We start from the raw sequence: 27338 nt of genomic DNA on the forward strand, positions 1-27338 counted from the left end.
AAATTCAAAGTAAAAGCAGAAATAGAATTGGTCAATCATTTTCCCCATCCAATAAATTATTTAACATGTGAAAACATAGTGATATTGGGATATTTTAAGGGAAATACTTCAATAACATAGTTAATAAATGGATATTGTCTTCTTAAATTAAGAGGGGGGGGGGGGGGGTGGTTATTTAGAGGCAAATCACAGCCGGCAACATTTATTTGATGCACATGGAATAATAGAAGAAATTACAACTTTCAGAACTAGAAAGTAGCTAAGATAAAATTCTCTCTCAAGATCTCGGCGCATGTTACGCTAACGTACGCCGACCGTGGACAACCATGGGAGGGAGGAAGGAAAGGAAGACCACGAAAACAACCACGCGTGACTGTCGGAAGCACTGTCAGTGCGCGAGTGATTGCAGAAACCATAGAACAGGGGAACACACAACAAGTAGTGACTCCGATTGGAAATCAATTCCAATTTAGGTCACTAGAACTGGGCTCACATGGAATACATGTTGTGGCATCGAAGAAGCTGAATCTGAGTGGGGTTCAGTCACCTGCCCAAGCGAGTTCTTCAAGCCCAAAATAGAATTTTAATCTGAGTGAGTCCCAATCATCGGTTCCTGGGAAATCCCTAGCTCGAGGAGAGTAAGTGAATCAAATTCAGTCAATTTCCCATGAGATAGCTCTGAACATAGAAGGACAATCTAATTCAAATCAAGACCAACTGATGTCAACAAAATATCAGTTGATCGAAGTAAAGCAGTGAAACATAATGAAGGTATGCACAAGATCCAACCTAAACCGCAAAATTTGGGGAAAGAAACAAGTGAAGCAGCTACGTGGACAAATCTATTTCCAGGGAACAGACTGGCGGAAAATGGTATGGCTCTTTCTTACATTCCACCAAAAGTGATTAATGGTCAATTTGTGGCTAAACTAGATAAATCAAAAATAGAACTAGAAACAAAAAAATGGAGAAGAGCACTGATTATATATGTAATTGGGGAGACACCTGGATACAACTATATAAAGAGATACATGTCGCAGACTTGGAGCAATATTGCTCAGCCAGAATTATACCTTCATGAAGATGGCTATTACATTGTTATATTTCATATCATTGATGATATAAGGGAAATATTATATGGGGGGCCATATAGTATTAACAGCAGAGCAATTGTCATGAAGCAATGGATACCTGACTTTGATTTCAATGCTGAATTCCTAACTGAAGTGCCTCTATGGGTCAAGTTTTCAAAACTCCCTATGAATTGTTGGGGCTGTAAAGCACTAAGCAGAATGGCCAGTACCATTGGCACTCCACTGTTTGTTGATGCTTGTACAACAAATCAATAGAGGATATCATATGCTAGAATCTTGATTGAGGTAAATGTGACTAAAAACTTGTCTACATAAGTGACTGTGATGGATCCATCTGGAAGGCAATTTCAGCAGGCAGTGGAATTTGAGTGGAAGCCAGAGTTTTGTACTGAATGCTTAAAAATTAGGCATGACTGTGCGAAGAGGAAAAATGAGCAGGAAGGTCAACCAATGAGGAGAAGGAAGCCAACAAAAATAGTGCAAACTTGAGTAGCAAAAAGGGTAATGCAACAGCAAGGTGCAGGATGCCTAGGAATGCCTGAGCAACAAGAAGATGCAGGGATACATTTGATAGATAAAGGTAAGGCAACTGCAAGGGGAGCATAAGGAGAGTGGTCACAACCAAAGAGCAAAGGCAGCAGTCCAAAGAAGAGAACAGAATACCAAAGGTTTGAGGCAGAGGAAAATGAAAGGAATAAGGGGCAGAAAGATTCAGTGGCCAACTCAGAAGGAATGTAAGCAGTGTCAACAAAGAATGGCTTCCAAGATATTATGCCTTACAAGAAATTGGGTAATACAATGCTTCCTGATACAAGAGGAGGAATAAATACCATTCAATGACTTGGTTGTTTTGGAACATGAGGGGAATAAACAAGAGGTACAAACAGAAGGAAATCAAGCAGTACCTCATAGAAAATCACATAAAAATAGCAGGTCTTGTGGAAACAAAAGTCAAGGAGAATAATGCACGACATGTTGCTGGGAAAATTGTATGTACATGGAGTTTTCTCAACAACTATGGTGATCCTAGTAATGGGAGAATTTGAATTATGTGGGATAGTAGAAGATGCAGTATAAAAATTGGCAAGTCAAGCACAATATATTCATTGCCATATCATAGGGAAGCACAATGGAGTGGATTACTTAGTAACAGTTGTTTATAGCTTTAATACAATGGAGCAGAGAAAGATGGTATGGTATCAATTAAACTACCTGGGTTTAGGGATTAATAAGCCTTGGTTAATATGTGGGGATTTCAATGCTATATTATATCCTCAACATAGAATATATGGTGTACCAGTGACAATGGCTGAAATTAAAGATTTTGCAGGTTTCTGTTACAATCTCTCACTGAATGAACTTCCATGGAAGGGAGATTATAACACTTGTTCAAATAAGCAGCATGTGTGTGATAGAATATATAGCAGACTGGATAGAGTAATGGCAAATGATGAATGGATGCTACATTATGGGCACTTGAGTACAGAGTATGGGGAGCCATATGTTTCTAATCATGCACATATGCTTATTCAAATGAGAAGCACTATGAGAAACATAAAAGTCCCATTTAGGTTTTTTAACATTTGGGTAGACCACACACAATTCAAATAGCTGGTGGAGAATGGATGGGCAAGGAACCAAACAACTAAGAAAATGAAAAATGTTTGGCTCAAAATGAAGGCTCTTAAAGTAGATCTTAAAAGATTGAATTATGAGGAGTTTAAAGGGATAGCAGAGAAGATTAGTCAGACTAGAGAAGCACTAAAGGATATACAAGGGAGGATGTAAAGTCATTATTCAGATAGCTTAGGTGATCAGGAGAAGGACTGTTTACAACAACTTGAAAAGTGGTCTATGATTGAGGAAAGTGCACTGCAACAAAAAGCTAGAACCTGCTGGATAAAGCTTGGAGACTCAAACAATAAATATTTCTCAGCTGTGATGAAGGAAAAGCAACTTACCAAACAAATCGTGGAGATCAATACTCTATTAGGGATGAAGCTAGTGAATATGGGAGATATAAAGAATGAAATTCTGGATTTCTACAAGTCTCTAATGGGGCCAGCTAGTGCTCAACTGCCAGCAGTAAACAGAATAGTTATAAAGTCTGGACCCTGCTAAACACACACACAGCAAGTTGCATTATGTGCTAATGTAACAGATAAGAAGGTCTATGAAGGGTTATGTTCGATAGGAGATGACAAAGCACCAGGAATAGATGGATTCAATGTTGTGTTCTTTAAGAAGTCGTGGAATATAGTGAAACAAGAAGTGTGTGAAGCAGTCAAAGATTTCTTCATCACAGGGAAACTCTATAAGGCAATCAACTGCACTACTCTCACCTTAATTCCAAAGATACCTAATCCAACTACAGTGAAAGACTACAGGCCCATAGCATGTTGCACTGTACTATACAAACTAATATCAAAAGTGTTGGCTGCTAGATTACAGAAGGTGATGAGTTATATTATATCTGAGGCTCAGGCAGGGTTCGTCCCAGGAAGGGGGATAGCAGATAATATAGTTTTAGCTCATGAGCTAGTTAAATCATATAATAGAAAACATATTTCTCCTAGGTGCATGATAAAGGTTGATATACAAAAAGCGTATGATTCTGTGGAGTAAGTGTATTTGCAACAAGTCATGGAAGGATTGGGATTCCCTAAGAAGTTTATTGGATGGATAATGACTTGTGTACAAACAGTTAACTACTCTATTATGCTTAATGGTGAATCTGTGGAACCGTTTAATGCAGCTATAGGGCGAAGACAAGGGGATCCAATATCACCTTTTCTCTTTGCTATTGCTATGGAATATTTGAGCAGGTTGCTTAATGGACTGAAGAAATAGAAAGGGTACAAATTTCATCCGAGATATGGAAAGCTGGGCATTACTCACCTGAGTTTTGCTGATGAACTGTTGTTATTTTCCAGAGGGGGCAAAGAATCCATTCAAAAATTACAAGCATGCTTTACTACATTCTCAGCAGCATCAGGAATGAATGCTAATATGGCTAAGAGTGCAATATATTGTGGACGCATCAACACTAAGGAGAAAGATGAGATACTACAATTGCTAGGCTACAGTCAAGGAGAATTGCCATTTAAATACTTAGGAGTTCCACTTGACACAAAGAAGTTGACTGTAGTACAATGGCAGCCACTCATTGGGAGAATAGTTTCTAAGATTACATCTTGGACTACAAAAAAATTATCATATGCAGGAAGAATTCGACTGGTGCAATCAGTTATCTTTGGCATGCAATCATACTGGTCCCAAATCTTCACATTGCCAGTTAAAGTTACAAAGTTAATTGAAGCCTATTGCAGAAGCTATATGTGGTCTGGGAGTAATGAGATTACTAGAAAAGCACTAATTGCTTGGGAGAAGATATGTCAACCTAAAGCAGCAGGACTCAATTTACACAATCTGCAGGTGTGGAATAAAGCAGCAGTTGCAAAGACATATTGGGATCTAAGCCAAAAGAAAGATAAGCTATGGATAAGATGGATACATGCATACTACATCAAAGGGCAAAATGTGGACAACATGACCATCCCACAAAATGCAAGCTGGATGGTGCGGAAAATTCTAGGAGCCAGGGAGATCATTACACAGCTGAGTAGACCATTGAGTGAGCAGAAAAGTTTTATCAAATAGATCTACTTACAAATAAGTCCATCTTATCCAAGGTTACAATGGAGGAGGATTGTCACGACCCAAAATCTCACCACAGGCGTCGTGATGATACTTAGTCTCTAAGACTAGGTGAGTCGATTTTAATAACAATTCAAGCCATTTTTTTATTCAATACAAGTGTCAACACTAACATCGAAAATATTCAACAAACAACCTCCCAAGACTGGTAATATTGAGTCACGAACTCTAACAGAATACATGAAATGATCTCAAGGATCGAATACTCAATATTGTTTGATTAATAATTAACAGTACAATAAAATGGGAAGACTCCAAGGGACTGCGACGACCAAGCAATCCTACCTTGAATCCTTGCGATCATACTCTAATCTCTGTCCGAATCCAATATCTCCAATACCTGGCTCTGCACAAAAATGTGTAGAAGTGTAGTATGAGTACACTACAGTCGGTACCCAGTAAGTATCAAGACTAACCTCATTGGAGTAGTGACGGGGTACAGTCAAGACACTCACTAGTCTAATAACATGTGCAATATAGTACACAAAAATTAATAGAAAACAAATAACAATAATGGCAACACTAATCAACCAGTGATATACATAGCAGGGCAACAAGAACACCATTAATATTGCTCAACAAATAACGAATACAAGTACAACCAATTAATCAAGTCCTTCAAATATAAATCTTTCGCTTATATGCTTTTCAAATAATAATCTTCAAGATATAATACTTTCCAATAAATCTCTTTCAAATATAATCCCTTCAAATAAATATCTTTCAAATATAATTCTTTCAAATAAATCTCTTTCAAATATAGTTCTTTCAAATAAATCTCTTTCAAATATAACTCTTTCAAATAAATATCATCATGTGACACCTCATTTAACATTCCTGGTGTGAGAAATATATTCAATATATCACTTCAAATGGCACGGCAATACCTTCGTACACTTGTTTCTTTCTCACCCAATGTATATATGTAGATCAAATCAATTGGCACGGCAACACCCTTCGTGCATTTATCTCTTTCTCACCGTGCATACATATAACAATACCAACTAGGTGGGAGAAAAGTCAATAACAATAAAAGAAATAAAGTGGGAGGCACACAGTAAGCAACAATGACTACAAGTCACATAGAAAACCTAGGTGCACAATAACATCTAAAGATAAAGGCCTAAATAAATACACAATGAAATGATATCACAATATAATGTATGTCTCTTATCCTCGCCTGCACGGAAATACCCTTCGTGCCATGGACATATAATAATATAAAAATAATGGCACGGCATCACCCTCCGTGCATTTAGACTCTCAATGGCACGGCATCACCCTTCGTGCTTTACACTCTCAATGGCACGGCATCACCCTTCGTGCTTTACACTCACTCACATGATAATATAAATCAAATGACACGACATCACCCTTCGTGCTTTACACTCTTCCTTACCAAGCACATGTATATCATTAACAAGCAAGGTAGGAAGCATAAATAACATCAAGGAGAGTGTTTAAGCGACAACACAATACAACAATTCATATCACAATTTGCCCAATGACCACAACCAATTCCAAAGATAGAGCAAAATCAATGAATTTCTCAACAAATAGCCCAAGGATCCGCACAACGTATATAAAACTTCAAAACAACAACAGAGATGGAAAAGTAACTCAACATAGGACAACACCTTCTTTAATTCAAAATTTTGATAAATATATTAATGCCTCTTTTTAAGCTTATTTAATAATTATTTGCAGATAAGAATTCCATAATAAATTTAATTCCAAGAAAATTATCAAATCAACCACACACAGAATTCACATAAAAATGCAAGTGACAATAACACCAAATTATCATATAAAATACAAATTTGACAAATAAGTAATGGGGCATGACAAATCAAGGATTTACTAAGTTCCAACAATTTTTCAATTTAATACATAAGGGCGTCTACAAATTTCAACCAATAATAATTGCACATATAAACCATGTATGTACTCGTCACTTCGCGTACACGGCTTTCACATTACACAAATGGCACATACAGCTCAATGCCTAAGGGGTAATTCTCCTATTCAAGGTTAGGCAAGATACTCACCTTTTTTAAGTTATGCCAATATTTCAAAATCTCCTTCTTGCTTGAATTGACCTCCGAACAGCTCAAATCTATTAAAATTAATTGTATAACTTCATTAAAATTTATCGAAAATAATTTTGGATAATAAAATGTCGACTTAAAATTTTACATTAACAAGTCAACGCGGGGCACGCCTCTCGGAACCCAATATAATTTTTATGAAATTAGATCACCCATTCCGATACGAGTTCAACCATACAAATTTTATCGAATTCCAATAACAAATCGTCCTCCAAATCTTGAATTCCCGTTTTTGAAAAGTTTTACAAAAATCTTGATTTCTTCCATTTAAATCCGAAATAAATGATTAATATAACCATAGATTCATGAAATATAATCACTTTAGGATATAGAACACTTACCCCAACCAAGTTTTTGACAAATCCCTCCAGAATCGCCCAAATTCGAGCTCCAAAAATCCAAAACAAAAATGAAAAAAATAACCAAGTTCAATCCTTATATTTCTGCCTAGTTTCGCACCTGCGGACGAGTTACCGCATCCTCGGAGCCGCTTTTGCGAACCAAAATCCGCTTATGCGGAAGTCATCTGATGAGAGGCCCTCGCACTTGTGGAGTTCTCTTGGCTTCTGCGCAATCGCAGAAGCGATGACCAATTGCGCATCTGCGAAGCTTCTCGCTTCTGCGCTCCATGGCGACCTCAACCTCACTTCTGCGATGGCGCCACAAAAATTGTCAAACAATCCGCTAACCTTCCGAAATCTACCCGAGGACCTTAACCAAATATACCAACATGCCCCAAATTACAATACGAAGTTAGTCGAGGCTTCAAACCACGTTAAACAATGCCGAAATTACGTATCGCACCTCGAATCGAATTATGAGTTTTCAAATCTTCCAATTTCTATAATTTGCGCCGAAACATATCAAATCAATCAAGAATGACTTCAAATTTTGCACGCGAGTCATAAATGACGTAATGGAGGTGTTTCGATTTACGAAAACAAAATCCGACCTCGTTATAAAAAATTCAACTTTCGGTCGAACTTTTCAAAATCTTCTATTTTCCAACATTCGCCAAAATTCGTCTAATTGTCCTACAGACTTCCAAATCTAAATCCGAACACACGCCTAAGTCTGAAATCACCATACGAAACTATTGACATCAACGAAAGTCCATTCCGGAGTCGTTTGCTCAAAAGTCAAACTCCGATCAACCATTTTCATTTAAGCTTCAAAAATGAGAATTGTTCTTTTAATTTAATTCTGAATCTTTCGAAAACCAAAGTCGACCACACACGCGGGTCATAATACATATTACGAAGCTGCTCGAGACCTTAAGTCGCTGAACGGGGTGTAAATTCTTAAAACGATAAGTCGGGTCGTTACATTCTCCACCTCTTAAACTTACGTTCGTCCTCGAACGTGCCAATAATCTTTCTGAGGACATTAAATTACTGAGTGTATTCTTACACACATACTAGCGGGTGATTCTACATTCCTGCAATTTAACACGAGTCTGACAACACCATCTCAGTTGTGATTATTCCTTTTTTCCCTTCTTTATAAACATTAAAGCCAATTCCTTACACTCCAATTAATTTCAAAAGGCCAGATTTTCCATATTAGCACACTGTGTTAGTCTCAACCGGCAGTAGCAATTTCGTGCCGACACACACATTATACGTATATCCATAATCACATCTCTGGCCATAAGAACTGTTCATAATTAATTCCAGCATCCTCAATTAATCTTATATTAACCAAAATCTCGTTCCAAAATTTTCACAACACTGACAGCAACACGCGAGGCATGAAGACCTCATAATTATTTATCCGAATTAACGAGTCGCACTTAACGCCACCTGGACACTCACCTTTTAGGCTAAAACTTAATATTTACAGCACGGATATGGCTAAATATGCACAGAAACACATCAAAGAATTATCAAATAAGCCTAACAGGCATGACTCCTTATCAATACAATAGTACAAATTTTTAATTTCATAAAGGGAGAATTTAAACGCATAAACTTTCATCACCTGGATCTTATCCTTATATAACTTCCACCGCGGCTTGTAGCCAATTTAAATATTTCACATCATATAAAAATGCAAGGATCTCGTCCTCAACTCCGAATCACAAGTATTTTGCACATTGTGCCAACTGCAATTTTCAATTTCTTTTCTTTCTTATTTTCAATAAATTTCGTAAATAATTTTTCTCAGCACATAATGAACTCTCATACCGGTAGGGCATATAATTTATAAAATTGAATTCAATTATTCCGAAATCACATCGAAACCCATTGTAGAGAGTAATAGAAAGTCACATTTGGACTCATAGCTCACAATAATTTACAAAACAAAAATAATACACACGGGCTAACACCATAAAATATCCCAACAAGGATAAACACGGGAGCGGAGTACAAATTCACTAATCCACCATATATAAGGAGCATGAAAGGAGTTCTCACCTCGATAATCGGAATCGAATCAAAATAAGAATGGTGCTCCTTTTACTATTAATTAAATCATACCTGTAACTACACCATCTGGTGCATCGGCCTCAGCCAATTCATAGCAATTATATCAACGGGTCAGGCCTCCACCTCTTAGGCGCCCTCTACCCGCCTATCCTCCACCCTTAACTGGCTATGCACGTGAAGTATTAACTGGAATAAAGCTTGTAGCCTGGATGTTCTGATGAAATCCACCCCTCCCAAGTCTAGGACAATTTCTCTTGATGTGTCTAGCATCACCACTTTCATAACAACCCCTCTGCGTGCACGGCTGCTCATACTGAGTCTCTGCCGGATAACTAGAATAACCATTGTAAGAACCCCGTACCGGTGGTGCACTAAAAGTATTAACTGAAGCACTACGAGTATTCTGAATTGCGAATTGGGCTGACCGACTGCCTGAGCCTCCGCCATGATGAGTCATAGCTGCAGAGTAGAATCCACTAAATCTTCCAGAGTTCTGAGACCTTTTGGCCTCCTTAGACTCCTTCTCCTCACTTCGAACACGTTAAAATATCTTGGCAATCTCTACTACTTGCTGAAATGGAATGTCAGTCTGCAACTCTTGATCCATACATATTTTAAAATCATATCGAGCCATTCATTGAATCCGCGGACTCGCTCTATAACCGTAGGAACCAAGATAGGTATATGGTGGCTAACTCACTGAACCTGATAGCATATTCTGACACTGTCATGGTGCCCTAGCTCAACCGTTCAAACTCTGAGTGCCACGTATCCGAGAGAGTCTGGGGAATAAATCTTTTCAAAAACATCTCCAAAAATTGAGCCCATGTTGGTGGCATTGCACCGGCTAGTCTACCTTCTTCATAAACTTGCCACCACCGATACGCTGCTCCTGACAACTGAAATATAGTAAAGGAAACTCCGCCAACTTATACAATACCCATGGTACGGAGAATACGGTGACATTTTTCGAGAAATTCCTGGGCATCCTCGATAGTTGTGCCACCAAAAGTAGGTGGAGTATACCTCTTTAATCTCTCAACTCTCTTTTGTTCTTCTTCTAATGTCCCTGGCCTGAACTTAGGTTGAACTGGAATAACAGGTTGTACCGGCACCACACCCAGAACCTGACCAATGTAGATCTGCTGCTCTAGAGTATGGGCGGTAGGAGTCTCGGCTCCTCCTCCAATCTGTGAAATATTTAGTGTAACGGAGATCAACCCTACTTGAGTTAATGTACCAAACATGTTCAGGAACTGTGCTAAAGTATCCCGAAGTCCGGGGGTAATAACAGGTGCTTCCGGTACCTGTCCCCCAACCGGAGCTACTGGCGGCTCCTCAATTATTACTCTGATAGGTGTTCTAGCTGCGACACATGCCCTTCCTCGGCTTCTACCTCAGCTTTTACCTCGGCCCCAGCCTCTTGCGGCTCTAGCAGTATGCGCAGGTGTTTTCTCAGCTAACTTGGTAGCACGTGTGCTCACCGTTTGTGAGAGAATAGAGATACAAATGCTCAAATTTCAAAATCAACAAATTCCGCACGACAAGAATGAAAGAAGTGAAAATTTCCTAACAGTTTTGTAGCCTCTAGAAGATAAGTACAGACGTCTCCGTACCAATCCGCAAGACTCTACTAGACTCGTTCGTGACTCGTAGAACCTATGAACCTAGAGCTCTGATACCAACTTGCCACGACCCAAAATCTCACCATATGCGTCGTGATGGCACGGCATCACCCTTCGTGCTTTTACTCTCATCCTCACTTGATAATATAAATGAAATGGCACGGCATCACCCTTCGTGCATTTACACTCTTAATGGCACGGCATCACCCATCGTGCTTTACACTCTTCCTTACCAAGCACATGTATATCATTAACAAGCAAGGTAGGAAGCATAAATAACATCAAGGAGAGTGTTTAAGCGATAACACAATACAATAATTCATATCACAATTTGCCCAATGACCACAACCAATTCCAAAGATATAGAAAAATCAATAAATTTCTCAACAAATAGACCAAGGATTCGCACTACGTATATAAAACCTCAAATCAACAACAACAGAGATGGAAAAGTAACTCAACATAGGACAACGCCTTCTTTAATCCAAAATTTTGATAAATATATTTATGCCTCTTTTAAGCTTATTTAATAATTATTTGCAGATAAAGAATTCCATAATGAATTTCATTCCAAGAAAATTATCAAATCAACCACACACGAAATTTACATAAAAATGCAAGTGACAATAACACCAAATTATCATATAAAATACAAATTTGACAAACAAGGAATGGGGCATGATAATTCAAGGATTTACTAAGTTCCAACAAATTTTCAATTTAATACATAAGGGCATCTACAAATTTCAACTAATAATAATTGCACATATAAACCATGTACGTACTAGTCACCTCGTGTACACTACTTTCACATTACACAAATGGCACATACAACTCAATGCCTAAGGGGTAATTCCCACACTCAAGGTTAGGTAAGATACTTACCTTTTTAAAGTTATGCCGATATTTCAAAATCGGCTTCTTGCTTGAATTGACCTCTGGACAGCTCAAATATATTAAAATTAGTTGTATAACTTCATTAAAATTCATCGGAAATAATTTCGGATAATAAAATATCGACTTAAAATTTTATATTAAAAAGTACACCCAAAAGTCAACGTGGGGGCCGCCTCTCGGAACCCGACATAATTTTTACGAAATCATATCACCCATTCCGATACGAGTTCAACCATACCAATTTTATCGAATTCCAATAAAAATCGTCCTCCAAATCTTGAATTCCCGTTTTTTAAAAGGTTTACAAAAATCTTGATTTCTTACATTTAAATCTGAAATAAATAATTAATATAATCATAAATTCATGAAATATAATCACTTTAGGATATAGAACACTTACCCCAACCAAGTTTGTGAAAAATCCCTCCAGAATCGCCCAAATCCGAGCTCCAAAAATAGAAAACGAAAAAGGAAAAATGACCAAGTTCAATTCTTATGTTTCTGCCCAGTTTCGCACCTGCGGACGAGTTGCCGCATCCGCGGAGCCTCTTTTGCAACAAAAATCCTCTTCTGCGGAAGTCATCTGACCAGAGGCCCTCGCACCTGCAGAGTTCTCTTCGCTTCTGCGCAATCGCAAAAGCGATGACCAATTGCGCATCTGCGAAGCTTCTCGCTTCTGCGCTCCATGTACCGCATCTGCGATCATGCAGGTGCGGGAAATTTTTCGCACGTGCGACCACTGCCCAGACCTGTCCATTTCGCTTCTGCGACCTCAGCCTTGCTTCTGCGATGGCGCATCTGCGGTCAATTTCATCGCAGATGCGATAACACCAGTGGCTGCCAAAAACCAGCATTCACAAAACTTTCCAAACAATCCGCTAACCTTCCGAAATCCACCCTCGGGACCTTAACCAAATATACCAACATGCCCCAAAATACAATACGAACTTAGTCGAGGCTTCAAACCACGTCAAACAACCTCGAAATTACGAATCGCGCCTCGAATCGAATTATGAGTTTTCAAATCTTCCAACTTCTATAATTTGCGCCGAAACGTATCAAATCAATCCTGAATGACTTCAAATTTTGCACGCGAGTCATAAATTACGTAATGGAGGTGTTTCGATTTACGAAAACGAAATCCGACCTCGTTATAAAAAATTCAACTTTCGGTCGAACTTTCCAAAATCTTCTATTTTCCAACATTCGCCAAAATTCGTCGAATTGTCCTACAGACTTTCAAATCTAAATCCGAACACACGCCTAAGTCTGAAATCACCATACGAAGCTATTGACATCAACGAAAGTCTATTCCGGAGTCGTTTGCTCAAAAGTCAAACTCCGATCAACCATTTTCATTTAAGCTTCAAAAATGAGAATTGTTCTTTTAATTTAATTCTGAATCTTCCTAAAACCAAACTCGACCACACACGCGGGTCATAATACATATTACGAAACTGCTCGAGACCTTAAGTCGCTGAACGGGGCGTAAATTCTTAAAACGACAAGTCGTGTCGTTACAAGGATGATGCACCAAAACACTGCACGACCAAAAGCCATTTTTACAATGTGGCTCCACAATCATGGAAGGATGCTAACTGTAGACAGATTGATAAAATGGGGACTCAATATTAATCCCACCTGTGTTTTCTGTCGAGCTGAGAATGAGACCAGGTATCATCTCTTTGTAGAATGTGGAAATGCCAACCAACTGTGGTGGAGATTGTTTCTATGGCAACAGATGCAACCTGTGGCAATTAATACTTGGGGACAATTCTTTCAGTGGTTTATAGAGCAAACAAAAGGAAAATCAAAGCATGCACAAGTGCTAAAAATGATATATGCTGAAACTATATATGCATTTTGGAGGGAGAGAAACAAAAGGATATTTGAAGGCACTTCGCGAGACTATGAAAGTGTAGCACGTGAGATTGTATGTGTCTGCAACCTTAGACCTGGAAGGAAGGTGAAAGGATGGGTACAACAACTATATTACTAGACCTGTAAATAAGAGTAGTAGCTTAGAAGTAAAGCTGTATAGGAATTAGGGAGTATTTTCTTGTATACTGTCTCTAGATGATATAGCTAAGCTGAGTTTAAGCTTAGCTAATGCGCTGTACTGTTTTCACTGATGATTAATGAAACTTTTAATTACCAAAAAAAAAAGTAGCCAAGATAACAGTGAAATGAATCGAAAATATGAGGTAACATACTGAGTTTCCTTTTTTATGAGTAACAATTATAGAATCTCATATTCAAATGCACAAATGATGTAGCTTTGAAGTAAAGAAATGAGAAGTCGCACAAGTCTAGCCCCTTCACATGTTCGTTACGCCAATGAACTAATTTCCTTATTAGTTACTAGTATTAAACTCGCGCGATGCATGGATGGTACTTTTGAATATTAGTATGACAATATTGTTCTAACCATATAATCATAAAAGAAAAATAAATTATAAAAATCATACTATAGATGCGAAGCAGAATGTATTAGATATTAAAGTCACCATGTAACATGGAAATGTAAGTTATACTCTATATAAAATACTCATGTCAGCAGCAAAATGTAGTAAGAAGGTTTGAGAACAAAATCAAATAGCAAAACACCATCAAGAAAGAACTTTTCCAAGCAAGTATCAAAATGAGGGGCTTGTACAATAGCACATTGAGAATCCCGACATAATGTTCCTGTAATGACCCAACCGGTCATTTTAACTTTTAGAACCCCATTTCCTAAAATAAAACTTCTCGTAGGTGCTTGTAATGATTTATGACTTGCGGGAATGGTTGGTTTGGGATTTGAAAGTGTTTGGAGGTGAAACCGGAACACTTGGTTCCTTAAGTTGGCCTTAAAGTGCTAAGTTTGACTTCGGTCAATATTTTGAGAAAACGAGCCCGGAATAGAATTTTGATGATTCCAACAACTCCGTATGGTGATTTTATACTTAGGAGCGTGTTCAAAATTTTATTTGGAAACCCGTAGTTAAATTAGGCTTGAAATGGCTAAAAACAAGAATTTAAGTTTGGAAGTTTGACCGATGAGTTGACTTTTTGATACCGGAGTCAGAATTCAGTTTCGAAAATTTTTATAGCCCCGTTATATAATTTATGACTTGTGTGTAAAATTTGAGGTCAATCGGAGTTGATTTGATAGGTTCCGACATCGAATGTAGAAGTTGAAAACTCTTAGTTTCATTAAGCTTGAATTGGGGTATGATTCATGGTTTTAGCGTTGTTTGATGTGATTTAGAGGTTCGACTAAGTTCATATGATGTTTTAGGACTTGTTAGTATATTTGGTTGTGATTCCGAGGGTCGCGGGTGAGTTTCAGATGGTTAACGGATCAAAAGTTGGACTTAAAAAGCTGCTGCAATTTTTCCTTCTGCTGTATATTCTGGGTTGTGATCGAGCCCCAGATCGAACCCAGATATCGAGCCCACGATCGAGGCCTGAGTCGAAGCCAGGGACGAGGCTCAGTATCGAAGCCACGATCGAAGGTCTAGCTCGAGGGCCATGATCGAAGGCAAGGCTCGAGGGCCAGGATCAAGACCCAAGATCGAACTTGATCGAGGCCATAACCATATCCAAGGCTCGAGGCCTGATCGAGGCCATGACCAGCTCCCAAGATCAAGCTCCCATGATCGAGCTCCCAAAATCGAGCTCCCAAGATCGAGCTCCCAAGATCGAGCTCCCTGAGATCGGGCTCCCGAGATCGAGCTCCCCTGATCGAGCTCCTTGGTCGAACTGGACAGAGCTGTAAGTTATAAAAACAGAGGACATTCGTCCCATTTGCCATTTTTGACGAACTTGAGCTTGAGCAGAGGCGACTTTTGATAGATTTTCAAGGGAAAAAAATATTGGGGTAAGTGATTCTAACTCGGATTTGGTCTATATATACAAGTATATCATTGTTTTCATCATAAATTAGTGTTTTGAGATTTAAATTTGGGAAATTTTTTAGAAATCTCATAAAAATGATTTTTTGAGATTTCGGTATCGATTCGGAGTTGGATTTGAGTGAAACTGGTATGGTTGGACTCGTAATTGAATGGGTTATCAGATTTCGTAACTTTTGCTGGATTCCGAGACGTTGGCCCCACGGACGAATCTTTAATTAATTTTGAAATTGTTTTTATTAAAAATATAGTATTTTCTTATAGAATTGATTCCTATAATTTTTAGTGATTGTGTCGAATTATTTTGGCTAGATTCGAGCCAGACAGAGTTGGATAATCGTGGAAAAGGCCTTATAGTGGATTAAATTAGAGCAAGACGTGGTAAGTCTCTTGTCTAATCTTGTGAGGGGAAAATTACCCCCATAGGGATTAAATTGAATAATTGTTGCTAATTGCGGGGGCTACGTATACACGAGGTGACGAGAGTCCGTGCATAGGTACTATTAATGCTAAAGTCCGGGTAGTTTAAGACTCAAAGCATGAATTACTTGTGTGAATTGTATTCTTTATTAATTAAAATAATTGATGTATATATTGTGAATTGTTATGTAAAGTAGAAAAATATGAAATTTTCATATGCTTAATTTTTGTTTAAATCAATTAATTGTTAAAAGAAATTGTTCTCCTCCCGAATTTACCTTATAATAAATATACTCTCCTTTCAGAGGCACATAAGAAAATGTCCTTTCTTGTGGAGCAGGCCGAACGCCTCGGCGGGATAGATGCATCTATGGATCGTGCCGCACGTCCCTCGGCAGTGTACACAATATTCTGGATCGGGCCAAACTACCTTGGTAGAAATCGTGCTTAATAATAATAATAATTACACGATACTTTGACGATTTATTGCAGCTTGTAAATCTATTTAATAAATTTAAAATTCATTGAAATTGAATTGCAGCTTGTAAAGCTACTTGATATATTGAAATTATATTGAAATTTAAGGATATATATATATAAATTGAAGGATTTATATATATATATATATATATATATACGGAGAATTGTTGCATTTTGAAGGAATTTAATTATTTCTGCTGGTTAAATAAATTATTGTTATATTCTGCGAATCATGCTGATTTAAATATTCTAGTCTTATTTCAATTATTATTATTAACCCATAGTGAGTGTCAAAGTTGGCCATCTCGTCTCTACCACTTCGAGATTAGGCCTGATACTTACTGGGTACACGCTGTTTGAATACTCATACTACACTTGCTGCAATTTTTGTGCAGGATCTGAGACAGGTACTAGTGGAGGACCTATCATCACATATCCACGTCATCCCGAGGCATAGTGGTGAGTTGCCTTTCTGAGCCGTTCTACAGCTACCAGTATCTCTTATATTTACATTCTGTCTATTTCATTTCAGACAGTATTCAGAGTTTTGTATAATCTATTAGATGCTCATGCACTTGTGACACCGGGTCTTGGCACACATTGGTAGAAGTTGGTATTTTATTATTTTCTTGGATTAAAAGTTTAACCAATGTACGTTTGATTTATTAGTTGGCTTGCCTAGTTGTAGTGTTGGGCGCCATCATGACCTATAGGTGAAATTGGGTCGTGACAACATGGTAATCAGAGCACTTGGTTCACGTAGGTCTCACAAGTTATGAGCAGACCTAATAGAGTCTTGCGGATCGGTACGGAGACGTCTGTACTTATCTTCGAGAGGCTATATGGTGTTAGGAAACTACCTTTCTTCATATTCCATCGTGCAATTGATGTAGTACTAAATATCCTTCTCTTATTCTCTCACAGATGGTGAGAACACGCTCTAATGAGATTCCAGACCAAGGAAGAGCTACTCCCCTAGTTGCTAGAGGACGAGGCAGAGGCCGAGGGAGGGCTCCAGGCCGTGGTAGAGGGCGAGGACGTCCCAGGTTTGTTCCAGTTATGCCGCCAGTGGGTCTAGCAGAGAATCCCATTATTGAGGAGCAGGGTGAGGTGCCTGTGGCAGAGCCAGCTCCGATGGATTTCACATCTGCACCAGGGTTTGAGGACGTCATGGGTCGTATGCTGCGGTTCATGAACAATATGACTCAGGCCGGTTTATTTCCGGCAGACCCAGCCACATCTCAAGCGGGCGGGGGAGCACAGACCCCAACCGCACAGGCTCATGGACAGGCAGCTGTTGTATATCATACCCAGGGTGCACTACCCGTGGGTGGAGCCCAGCCAGTGGCAACAGCTACACCTGAGCTCAGACCAGCTGTAGCCTCCGATCCTCAGAAATTATTGGATCGATGGACTAGACTACATCCTCCTGTCTTTGGGGGTGAGCGACATGAAGATCCACAGGACTTCATTGATCATTGCAGGGACAGACTGCACACCATGAGGATATTGGAGTCTTATGGGGTAGACTTTGCTACTTTTCAGCTAGAGGGCAGAGCCCGTAGATGGTGGCAGTCTTATGTTCTTGGTAGACCAGCAAATTCTCCTCCCATAACTTGGGATAGGTTCACTCGTATCTTCCTGGACAGGTATATTCCACCCTCCCAGAGGGAAGAGTTGAGGTTTCAGTTTGAGCAGCTCCAGCAGGGTCAGATGTCAGTGACCGATTATGAGGCGAGGTTTTCTGAGTTATCTCGCCATGCACTTATGATACTCCCTACTGAGGCGGAGGGAGTGCGGAGGTTTGTTGTGGGTTTACATACTGGCATTCAGGCTACTATGCCTCGAGAGGTTGAGATGGGTACTTCTTATGAGCTAGTCGTGGATATAGCTCAGAGGATTGAGGGTGTACGTCAGCGTAGCGGAGAGCAGGTTACTAGAGATAAGCGGTTTAGGTATTCTGGAGAGTTCAGAGGTGCTCCGTCTGAGGGCAGAGGTCAGTTCGTGAGAGGTCAGTCCAGGAGGCCCCCATATCTAGCACCCCCGCCTCCTCGGGGTGCTCCAGTACGACCTTATTGCAGTGCTATACCAGAGAGTTCTTATCGCCCACAAGCTATTCAGAGTTCTTTCCGTGGGTATTCAAGTCCCCAGGGCCAGACACTTAGTCAGCAGCCCATCGCACCGAAGTATTGTCACGAGTGTGGGGATCCCAGTCACATGCGGAGGTTTTACCCCAGGCTTCGAGGTAGACCAGTACAACAGGGTCAACAGCCTATGCTTATCGGACCACTTGCTCCACCAGTAATCCGACCACCGAGAGGCGGAGGACATGTGGGTAGGGGCCATCCTAGAGGTGGAGGTCAGCCAGGCGGAGGCCAGACAATTGGCGCTGCAGCTCGGTTCTATGCTTTTCTGGCTAGACCAGATGCAGAGGCCTCAGATGCCGTGATTACAGGTATTATTTCTGTTTGTGGCAAAAATGCCTCAGTATTATTTGATCCAGGATCTACGTATTCATATATGTCATCTCTATTTGCTCCATTCCTGGGTGTTTCTCGTGAGTCCTTGAGTACTCCTGTTTATGTGTCAACTCCTATGGGCGATTCTGTTGTTGTGAACCGGATCTACCGGTTCTGTATTATTATATTCTGTGGTTATGAAACTAGAGCAGATCTCCTATTACTTGAGATGACCGGTTTTGAAATTATTCTGGGCATGGACTGGTTATCTCCATATCGTGCTATTCTAGATTGTCATTCCAAGACTGTTACCTTGTCTATTCCAGTATTTCCTAAGTTGGAGTGGAAGGGTTCGCCTGTTAGTTCATTTAATCGAGTTATTTCTTTTATAAAGGCTCAACACATGGTTGAGAAGGGTTGTTTGGCTTATCTAGCCTATGTTCGGGATACTACTGCAGAGACTCTGACTATTGATTCAGTGCCTGTAGTTCGAGAGTTCCCCGATGTATTTCCGTCAGATCTTCCAAGTATGCCACCTGATCGTGATATTGATTTCTGTATTGACTTGGCTTCAGATACCCAGCCTATATCTACCCCACCGTATCGCATAGCTCCGAAAGAATTGAAAGAACAGCTTGAAGAGTTACTAGCCAAAGAGTTCGTCAGACCGAGTGTATCGCCTTGGGGTGCACCAGTATTATTTGTGAAAAAGAAGGATGGAACAATGCGGATGTGTATTGATTATCGCCAATTGAACAAAGTCACTATTAAGAACAAGTACCCGTTGTCGCGTATTGATGATCTATTTGATCAGTTGCAAGGTGCTAGGGTATTCTCTAAGATCGACTTGAGGTCGGGGTACCATCAGTTGAAGATTCGGGATTCGGATGTTCCGAAGACTGCTTTTCGGACTAGATATGGTCATTTATGAGTTTTTGGTGATGTCCTTCGGTTTAACTAATTCCCCGGCAACGTTTATGGATCTGATGAACAGGGTATTCATGCTATATATTGATTAGTTTGTCATTGTCTTCATTGATGACATATTAATCTATTCGCGCAGTAAGGAGGAACATGAGCAGCATATGAGAGTAGTGCTTCAGACATTGCGAAAACAAAAGCTATATGCTAAATTCTCTAAATGTGAGTTTTGGCTAGAGTCTGTAGCATTTTTGGGACATACTATATCAGGCGAAGGTATTAAAGTTGATCCCAAAAAGATTGAGGCAGTTCAGAATTGGCATCGTCCCACTTCGGCGACTGAGATCAGGAGTTTTCTGGGTTTAGCAGGTTTTTATCGTCGGTTCGTGGAAGGTTTTTCATCTATTGCAGCACCTTTGACCAAATTAACCCAGAAGGGTGTTCAGTTCCGATGGTCCGATAATTGTGAGTCAAGCTTTCAGAAGCTCAAGACAGCACTGACTACAGCACCCGTGTTAGTGTTACCATCTGGTTCGGGAATATATATACAGTGTATTGCGACACGTCACGCGTTGGCTTGGGTTATGTATTGATGCAGGAAAGGTGAGTTATTGCATATGCTTCACGTTAGCTGAAGCCCCACGAGAAGAATTATCCAGTACATGATTTGGAGTTAGCTGCGATTGTTCACGCTCTAAAGATTTGGAGGCATTATCTTTATGGGGTGTCTTGTGAAATTTACACTGATCATCGCAGTTTGCAGCATTTGTTCAAGCAGAGTGATCTAAATTTGAGGCAGCGCAGATGGCTGGAGTTACTAAAAGATTATGATATTACTATCTTGTATCATCCGGGCAAAGCAAATGTGGTTGCAGATGCCTTGAGCAGGAAGGCGGAGAGTATGTGTAGTTTGGCTTTCATTTCAGCAGAGGAAAGGCCATTAGCCTCAGATATTCAGTCCTTGGCTAACAAACTTGTGAGGCTGGATATTTCAGAGCCCAGCTGAGTTCTTGCATTTGTAGTGGCCCAATCTTCACTATTTGAACAGATCAAGGCTCGCTAGTATGATGACCCATACTTGATGGCTCTTCGTGAAACGGTACTATGAGGTGGTGCCAAGGAAGTTACTATAAGAGCGGATGGTGTTCTGCGACTCCAGGATCGTCTATGTGTTCCTAATGTGGATGGACTGAGGAAAAAGATCCTGGAGGAGGCACACAGTTCTCGGTATTCTATTCATCCAGGTGCTACTAAGATATATCGTGACTTGAGGCAGCATTATTAGTGGCGACAAATGAAAAAGGACATAGTTGAGTATGTATCTAAGTGTCTAAATTGCCAGCAAGTGAAATATGAGCACCAGAGGCCAGGTGGCCTACTTCAGCAGATGACTATACCAGAGTGGAAATGGGAACGAATTACTATGGACTTTGTAGTTGGGTTGCCGCGGACCTTGAGGAAGTTTGATGCAGTTTGGGTGATTGTTGACAGGTTGACCAAGTCGGCACATTTTATTCCTGTTGTGACTACGTATACTTCATAGAGGTTGGCCCAGATTTATATTCAGAAGATAGTTCGGTTGCACGGTGTACCAATTTCCATCATATCAGATAGAGGCCCTCAGTTTACTTCACATTTATGGAGAGCAGTATAGAGTGAGTTGGAGACCCGTGTAGAGCTCAGCACAGCCTTTCATCCGTAGACCAATGGGCAGTCAGAGCGGACAATTCAGATTTTGGAGGATATGCTCAGGGCATGTGTGATCGACTTTGGAGGTCAGTGGGATCGTTTCCTGCCTTTGGCCAAGTTTGCTTATAATAACAGTTACCAATCCAGCATCGAGATGGCTCCATTTGAGGCTTTATATGGTAGACGATGTCGTTCACCTATCAAATTTTTTGAGCCAGGTGAGGCTAAGTTATATGGTACTGATTTGGTAAGGGATGCCTTGGAAAAGGTTAAGTTGATCCAGGAGCGACTTCGTACAGCACAGTCCAGACAAAAGAGTTACGCGGATCAGAAAGCGCGTGATATATCATTTATGGTAGGTGAAAAAGTTCTCTTGAAGGTTTCGCAGATGAAGGGAATAATGAGATTCGGGAAGAAGGGCAAGTTGAGCCCAAGGTTTATAGGCCCATTTGAGGTATTAAAACGAGTTGGGGAGGTTGCTTATGAGCTTGTATTGCCTCCCAACCTATCGGGAGTTCATCCGGTTTTCCACATATCTATGCTCCGGAAGTATCATGCCGACCTATCACATGTGTTAGACTTCAACACAGTTCAGCTAGATAATAGCTTGGGTTATGAAGAGGAGTCAATTGCCATTGTTGATAAACAGGTTCGCCAGTTGAGGTCCAAGAGGATTTCTGCAGTAAAAGTCCACTGGAGGGGCAAACCAGTCGAGGAAGCGACTTGGGAGGCCGAGGAAGACATGCGGAGCAGATATCCACACTTATTCAGTACTCCGGGTACAATTCTAAACCCGTTCGAGGACGAACATTTGTTTAAGAGGTGGAGAATATAATGACCCAACCGGTCATTTTAACTTTTAGAACCCCGTTCCCAAAAATAAAACTTTCCGTAGGTGCTTGTAATGATTTATGACTTGCGGGGATGGTTGGTTCGGGATTTGGAAGTGTTTGGGGTGAAACCGGAACACCTGGTTCCTTAAGTTGGCCTTAAAGTGCTAAGTTTGACTTCGGTCAACATTCTGAGTAAACGACCCCGGAATAGAATTTTGATGATTCCAAAACTCTGTATGGTGATTTTGGACTTAGGAGCGTGTTCGGAATTTTATTTGGAAGTCCGTAGTTAAATTAGGCTTGAAATGGCTAAAAACAAGAATTTAAGTTTGGAAGTTTGACCGATGAGTTGACTTTTTGATACCGGAGTCGGAATCCAGTTCCAAAAATTTTCATAGCTCCGTTATGTAATTTATGACTTGTGTGTAAAATTTGAGGTTAATCGGAGTTGATTTGATAGGTTCTGACATTGAATGTAGAAGTTGAAAACTCTTAGTTTCATTAAGCTTGAATTGGGGTATGATTCATGGTTTTAGCGTTGTTTGATGTGATTTAGAGGTTCGACTAAGTTCGTATGATATTTTAGGACTTGTTGGTATATTTGGTTGAGGTCCCGAGGGTCTCGGGTGAGTTTCAGATGGTTAACGGATCAAAAGTTGGACTTAAAAAGCTGCTGCAATTTTCCCTTATGCTGTATATTCTGGGCTGTGATCGAGCCCCAGATCGAACCCAGATATGGAGCCCACGATCGAGGCCTGAGTCGAAGCCAGGGATGAGGCTCAGTATCGAAGCCACGATCGAAGGTCCAGCTCGAGGGCCATGATCGAAAGCAAGGCTCGAGGGCCATGATCGAAGGCAAGGCTCGAGGGCCAAGATCAAGACCCAAGATCGAACTTGATCGAGGCCATGACCATGTCCCAGGCTCGAGGCCTGATCGAGACCATGACCAGCTCCCAAGATCGAGCTCCCATGATCGAGCTCCCAAAATCGAGCTCCCCAGATCGAGCTCCTAGATCGAGCTCCCAAGATCGAGCTCCCAAGATCGAGCTCCCTGAGATCGGGCTCCCGAGATCGAGCTCCCCTGATCGAACTAGACAGAGCTGTAAGTTGTAAAATCAGAAGACATTCGTCCCATTTGCCATTTTTGACGAACTTGAGCTTGAGCAGAGGCGACTTTTGACAGATTTTCAAGGGAAAAAAATATTGGGGTAAGTGATTCTAACTCGGATTTGGTCTACATATACAAGTATATCATTGTTTTCACCATAAATTAGTGTTTTGAGATTTAAATTTGGGAATTTTTTTAGAAATCTCATAGAAACGAATTTTCGAGATTTCGATATCGATTCAGAGTCGGATTTGAGTGAAACTGGTATGGTTGGACTCGTAATTGAATGGGTTGTCAAATTTTGTAACTTTTGCTGGATTCCGAGACGTGGGCCTCACAGACGAATCTTTAATTAATTTTGGAATTTTTTAAATTAAAAATGTAGTATTTTCTTATAGAATTGATTCCTATAATTTTTAGTGATTGTATCGAATTATTTTGGCTAGATTCGAGCCAGACAGAATTGGATAATCGTGGAAAAGGCCTTATAGTGGATTAAATTGGAGCAAGACCAGGTAAGTCTCTTGTCTAATCTTGTGAGGGGAAAATTACCCCATAGGGATTAAATTGAATAATTATTGCTAATTGCGGGGGCTACGTACGCATGAGGTGATGAGAGTCCGTGTGTAGCTACTATTAATGCTAAAGTCCGGGTAGTTTAAGACTCAAAGTATGAATTACTTGTGTGAATTGTATTATTTATTAATTAAAATAATTGATGTATATATTGTGAATTGTTATGAAAAGTAGAAAAATATGAAATTTTCATATGCTTAATTTTTGTTTAAATCAATTAATTGTTAAAAAAAATTGTTCTCCTCCAGAATTTACCTTATAATAAATATACTCTCCTTCCGGAGGCACATAAGAAAATGCCCTCCTTTCTTGTGGAACGGGCCGAACGCCTCGGCAGGATAGATGCATCTATGGATCGTGCCGCATATCCCTCGGCAGTGTACACAATATTCTGGATCGGGCCGAACGACCTAGGCAGAAATCGTGCTTAATAATAATAATAATTACACGATATTTTGACGGTTTATTGCAGCTTGTAAAGCTATTTAATAAATTAGAAATTCATTGAAATTGAATTGCAGCTTATAAAGCTAATTGATATATTGGAATTTTATTGAAATTTAAGGATTTATATATATATATATATATATATATATATATATATATATATATATATATATATATATATATATATATATATGAATTTTGTATATACGGAGAATTGTTGCATTTTGAAGGAATTTAATTATTTCTACTGGTTAAATAAATTATTGTTATATTCTGCGAATCATGCTGATTTAAATATTCTAGTCTTATTTCAATTATTACTATTAACCCATAGTGAGTGTCAAAGTTGGCCATCTCGTCTCTACCACTTCGAGATTATACTTGATACTTACTGGGTACACGTTGTTTGCATACTCATACTACACTTACTGTACTTTTTGTGCAGGATCTGAGACAGGTACTAGTGGAGGACCTATCATCACATATCCACGTCATCCCGAGGCATAGTGGTGAGCTTCCTTTCTGAGCCGTTCTGCAGCTACCAGTATCTCTTCTTATATTTACATTCTGTCTATTTCATTTCAGACAGTATTCAGAGTTTTGTATAATCTATTAGATGCTCATGCACTTGTGACACCGGGTCTTGGCACACACATTGATAGAAGTTGGTATTTTATTATTTTCTTTGAATAAAAGTTTAACCAATGTATGTTTGATTTATTAGTTGGTTTGCCTAGCTGTAGTGTTGGGCGTCATCACGACCTATATGTGAAATTGGGTCGTGACAGTTCCACTAAGAAGATAATAAGGGAAGTATTTGGGGCATCTTTATATAACGGGGAAAGTATATCAATACAACCATTTTCCCCTAACTGAGTCCTGATAATCTAACCGAGAGTATTAGACACAATTTTGCATTAGCGCCACAACTATTGTGTATCGGCACTTCATGTAAAAACAAATAATCATTACTTACAAAGCCTAAATATGCCCAATAATAATTGTGGAACTGATATAAGCATCAAGGAGTACACAGAAAACCAAAGAAATACAAAACAAGCATCTTCAGTGGGTATTGAGACCATCAATTGATGCGGCCAGCAATTTGATTGGGCCATGAGTAACAAAAGCTAGGGGCTAAAGGTCTTTTCGCCATATTTGGGCTGCTGTTTTCTGAGGTCTGGTGCGTCTTTCTTCGCGTTCGCGAAGGTCTGTGGGGGATTTTTTGGCCATTTGTTCATCGCGTTCGCAATTAGAGGTGTGCGGTCGCTAAGCCTTGGAGGAGAAAGTGCTTCGCGATCACGAGTGGGATTACGCGATTGCGTAAAAGGGTAGGCAGGAGGTGGGCACCATGAAATTGTTCTACCCGTTCACGTGTCTGGCATCGCGTTCGCGAAAGGACGGAGGAGTTGATCAATGCGTTCGCGACCGGTGCATCACATTCGTAAAGGGGAGTTTTGGAGCTGGAGCAGTGTTGTTTTAAAATGGGAGGTTGGCTCATTTTCTCTTCACTTCGTTCATGGGAACCGACTTTGGAGCGATTTTGGAGCGCCATTTTCATCCTCAATCATGAGATAAGTGAAAATTGTGAGATTTTGAAGAAAATCTAGAATTTGATATTTTTGGATTTTGACCATGAAATTGGAGCATGCCGAATGCCTCGGTAGTATAATAGATGCATCTATGGTTCGTGCCGCTTGACCCTCGACAGTGTACACATTATTCGCGATAGGGCCGTACGACCTCGGCATAATCGTGTGTTATATCGCTAGCAGTCCGAATATTCACGAGATTATATTTTCACGGATACCTGGCATTTTATATGGTATTCCTCATTCCTTTGATATTGGCACTTGATATTTTCCGAGTTGTTGAGATAAGATATGAGATTGAGAAGTTTATATCGTTAAAAGAATTTTGAAAGAATATGTTGGTTACCGTTTTATCCCATTATTATGTGGTGCTTCATATCTGCTTACGATTTATCATATTACTTTATTGGATCTCTAGTAAGTGTCGATGTCGACCCCTCGTCGCTACTTCTATGGGGTTAGGCTAGATACTTACTGTGTACGCGTTGATTTACGTACTCATGCTGCACTTCTGCACTAAATGTGCAGGATTTGACAGGTTGATTTGATGGTCATCTGGGCGCGTAGGCGCAACTGCTGAGGAGACTTTATGGTGAGCTGCATTCCAGGCTACGTATCGCAGCCCATAGAGTCTCCGTCGTACTATTTACATTGTCCTGTCTTATTTACAATCCAGACAGATGTTGTATTATTATTGTATTCCTTAGTAAATTTTCATGCACTTGTGGCACTGGGTTTTGAGATATTCTAGTTGATGCTTACAGATTCGCATATTATTATCACCTTTTATTTTTATGCAATACTAATTATTTATGTACCCGTGATTTTAAAGGCATAAATTTCCTTAATAAAATTTATGATTCGAAAGTAATAAAATGAACAATTAACGTGATAGTTCACTGTTGACTTGCCTAACGGCGACGTTGGGCGCCATCACGACCTATGGTGAGTTTTGGGTCGTGACATAAACCATGTATTCTTGGTTGGGATAGAATTATTTTTCTCTATCAGCAATTTCTCGTTCCCCCCCCCCCCCCCAATTATTGT

General features: G+C 39.8%; 1 protein-coding gene across 6 annotated transcripts; it reads left to right on the top strand.

Moving 5' to 3' along the window:
* Positions 1–224: 224 nt before the first annotated feature.
* LOC138906468 (uncharacterized) lies at positions 225–27099 on the top strand. Of its 6 annotated transcripts, none has more exons than XR_011413871.1 (5): positions 225–4862; positions 17062–17125; positions 24123–24191; positions 25145–25208; positions 26820–27099. XR_011413871.1 is itself a non-coding variant. In XM_070195299.1 (5 exons), the coding sequence occupies exons 3-4, from the start codon at positions 17591–17593 to the stop codon at positions 25204–25206; spliced, it is 1593 nt and encodes a 530-aa protein (XP_070051400.1). In that variant the 5' UTR covers positions 225–4862; positions 17062–17125; the 3' UTR covers positions 25207–25208; positions 26820–27099. The 6 variants fall into 6 exon arrangements, 3 of the variants coding, with proteins under 3 accessions (XP_070051400.1, XP_070051401.1, XP_070051402.1); XR_011413870.1 differs by having other exon boundaries at positions 225–873; XM_070195299.1 differs by lacking the exon at positions 24123–24191 and adding an exon at positions 17591–19121.
* The last annotated feature ends 239 nt before the right edge of the window (positions 27100–27338 follow it).

This window comes from Nicotiana tomentosiformis, chromosome 2, assembly GCF_000390325.3.
Source record: "Nicotiana tomentosiformis chromosome 2, ASM39032v3, whole genome shotgun sequence".
In the NCBI taxonomy this organism is placed as follows: domain Eukaryota; kingdom Viridiplantae; phylum Streptophyta; class Magnoliopsida; order Solanales; family Solanaceae; genus Nicotiana; species Nicotiana tomentosiformis.

Excerpts from the sequence above, each read along its gene's own strand:
- LOC138906468 (XM_070195299.1), top strand. The coding sequence starts at position 17,591 with ATGGTGAGAACACGCTCTAATGAGATTCCAGACCAAGGAAGAGCTACT. Across the intron at positions 19,122-25,144 it reads CTCAGATGCCGTGATTACAG|GATCTGAGACAGGTACTAGT; the intron begins GTATTATTTCTG and ends CTTTTTGTGCAG.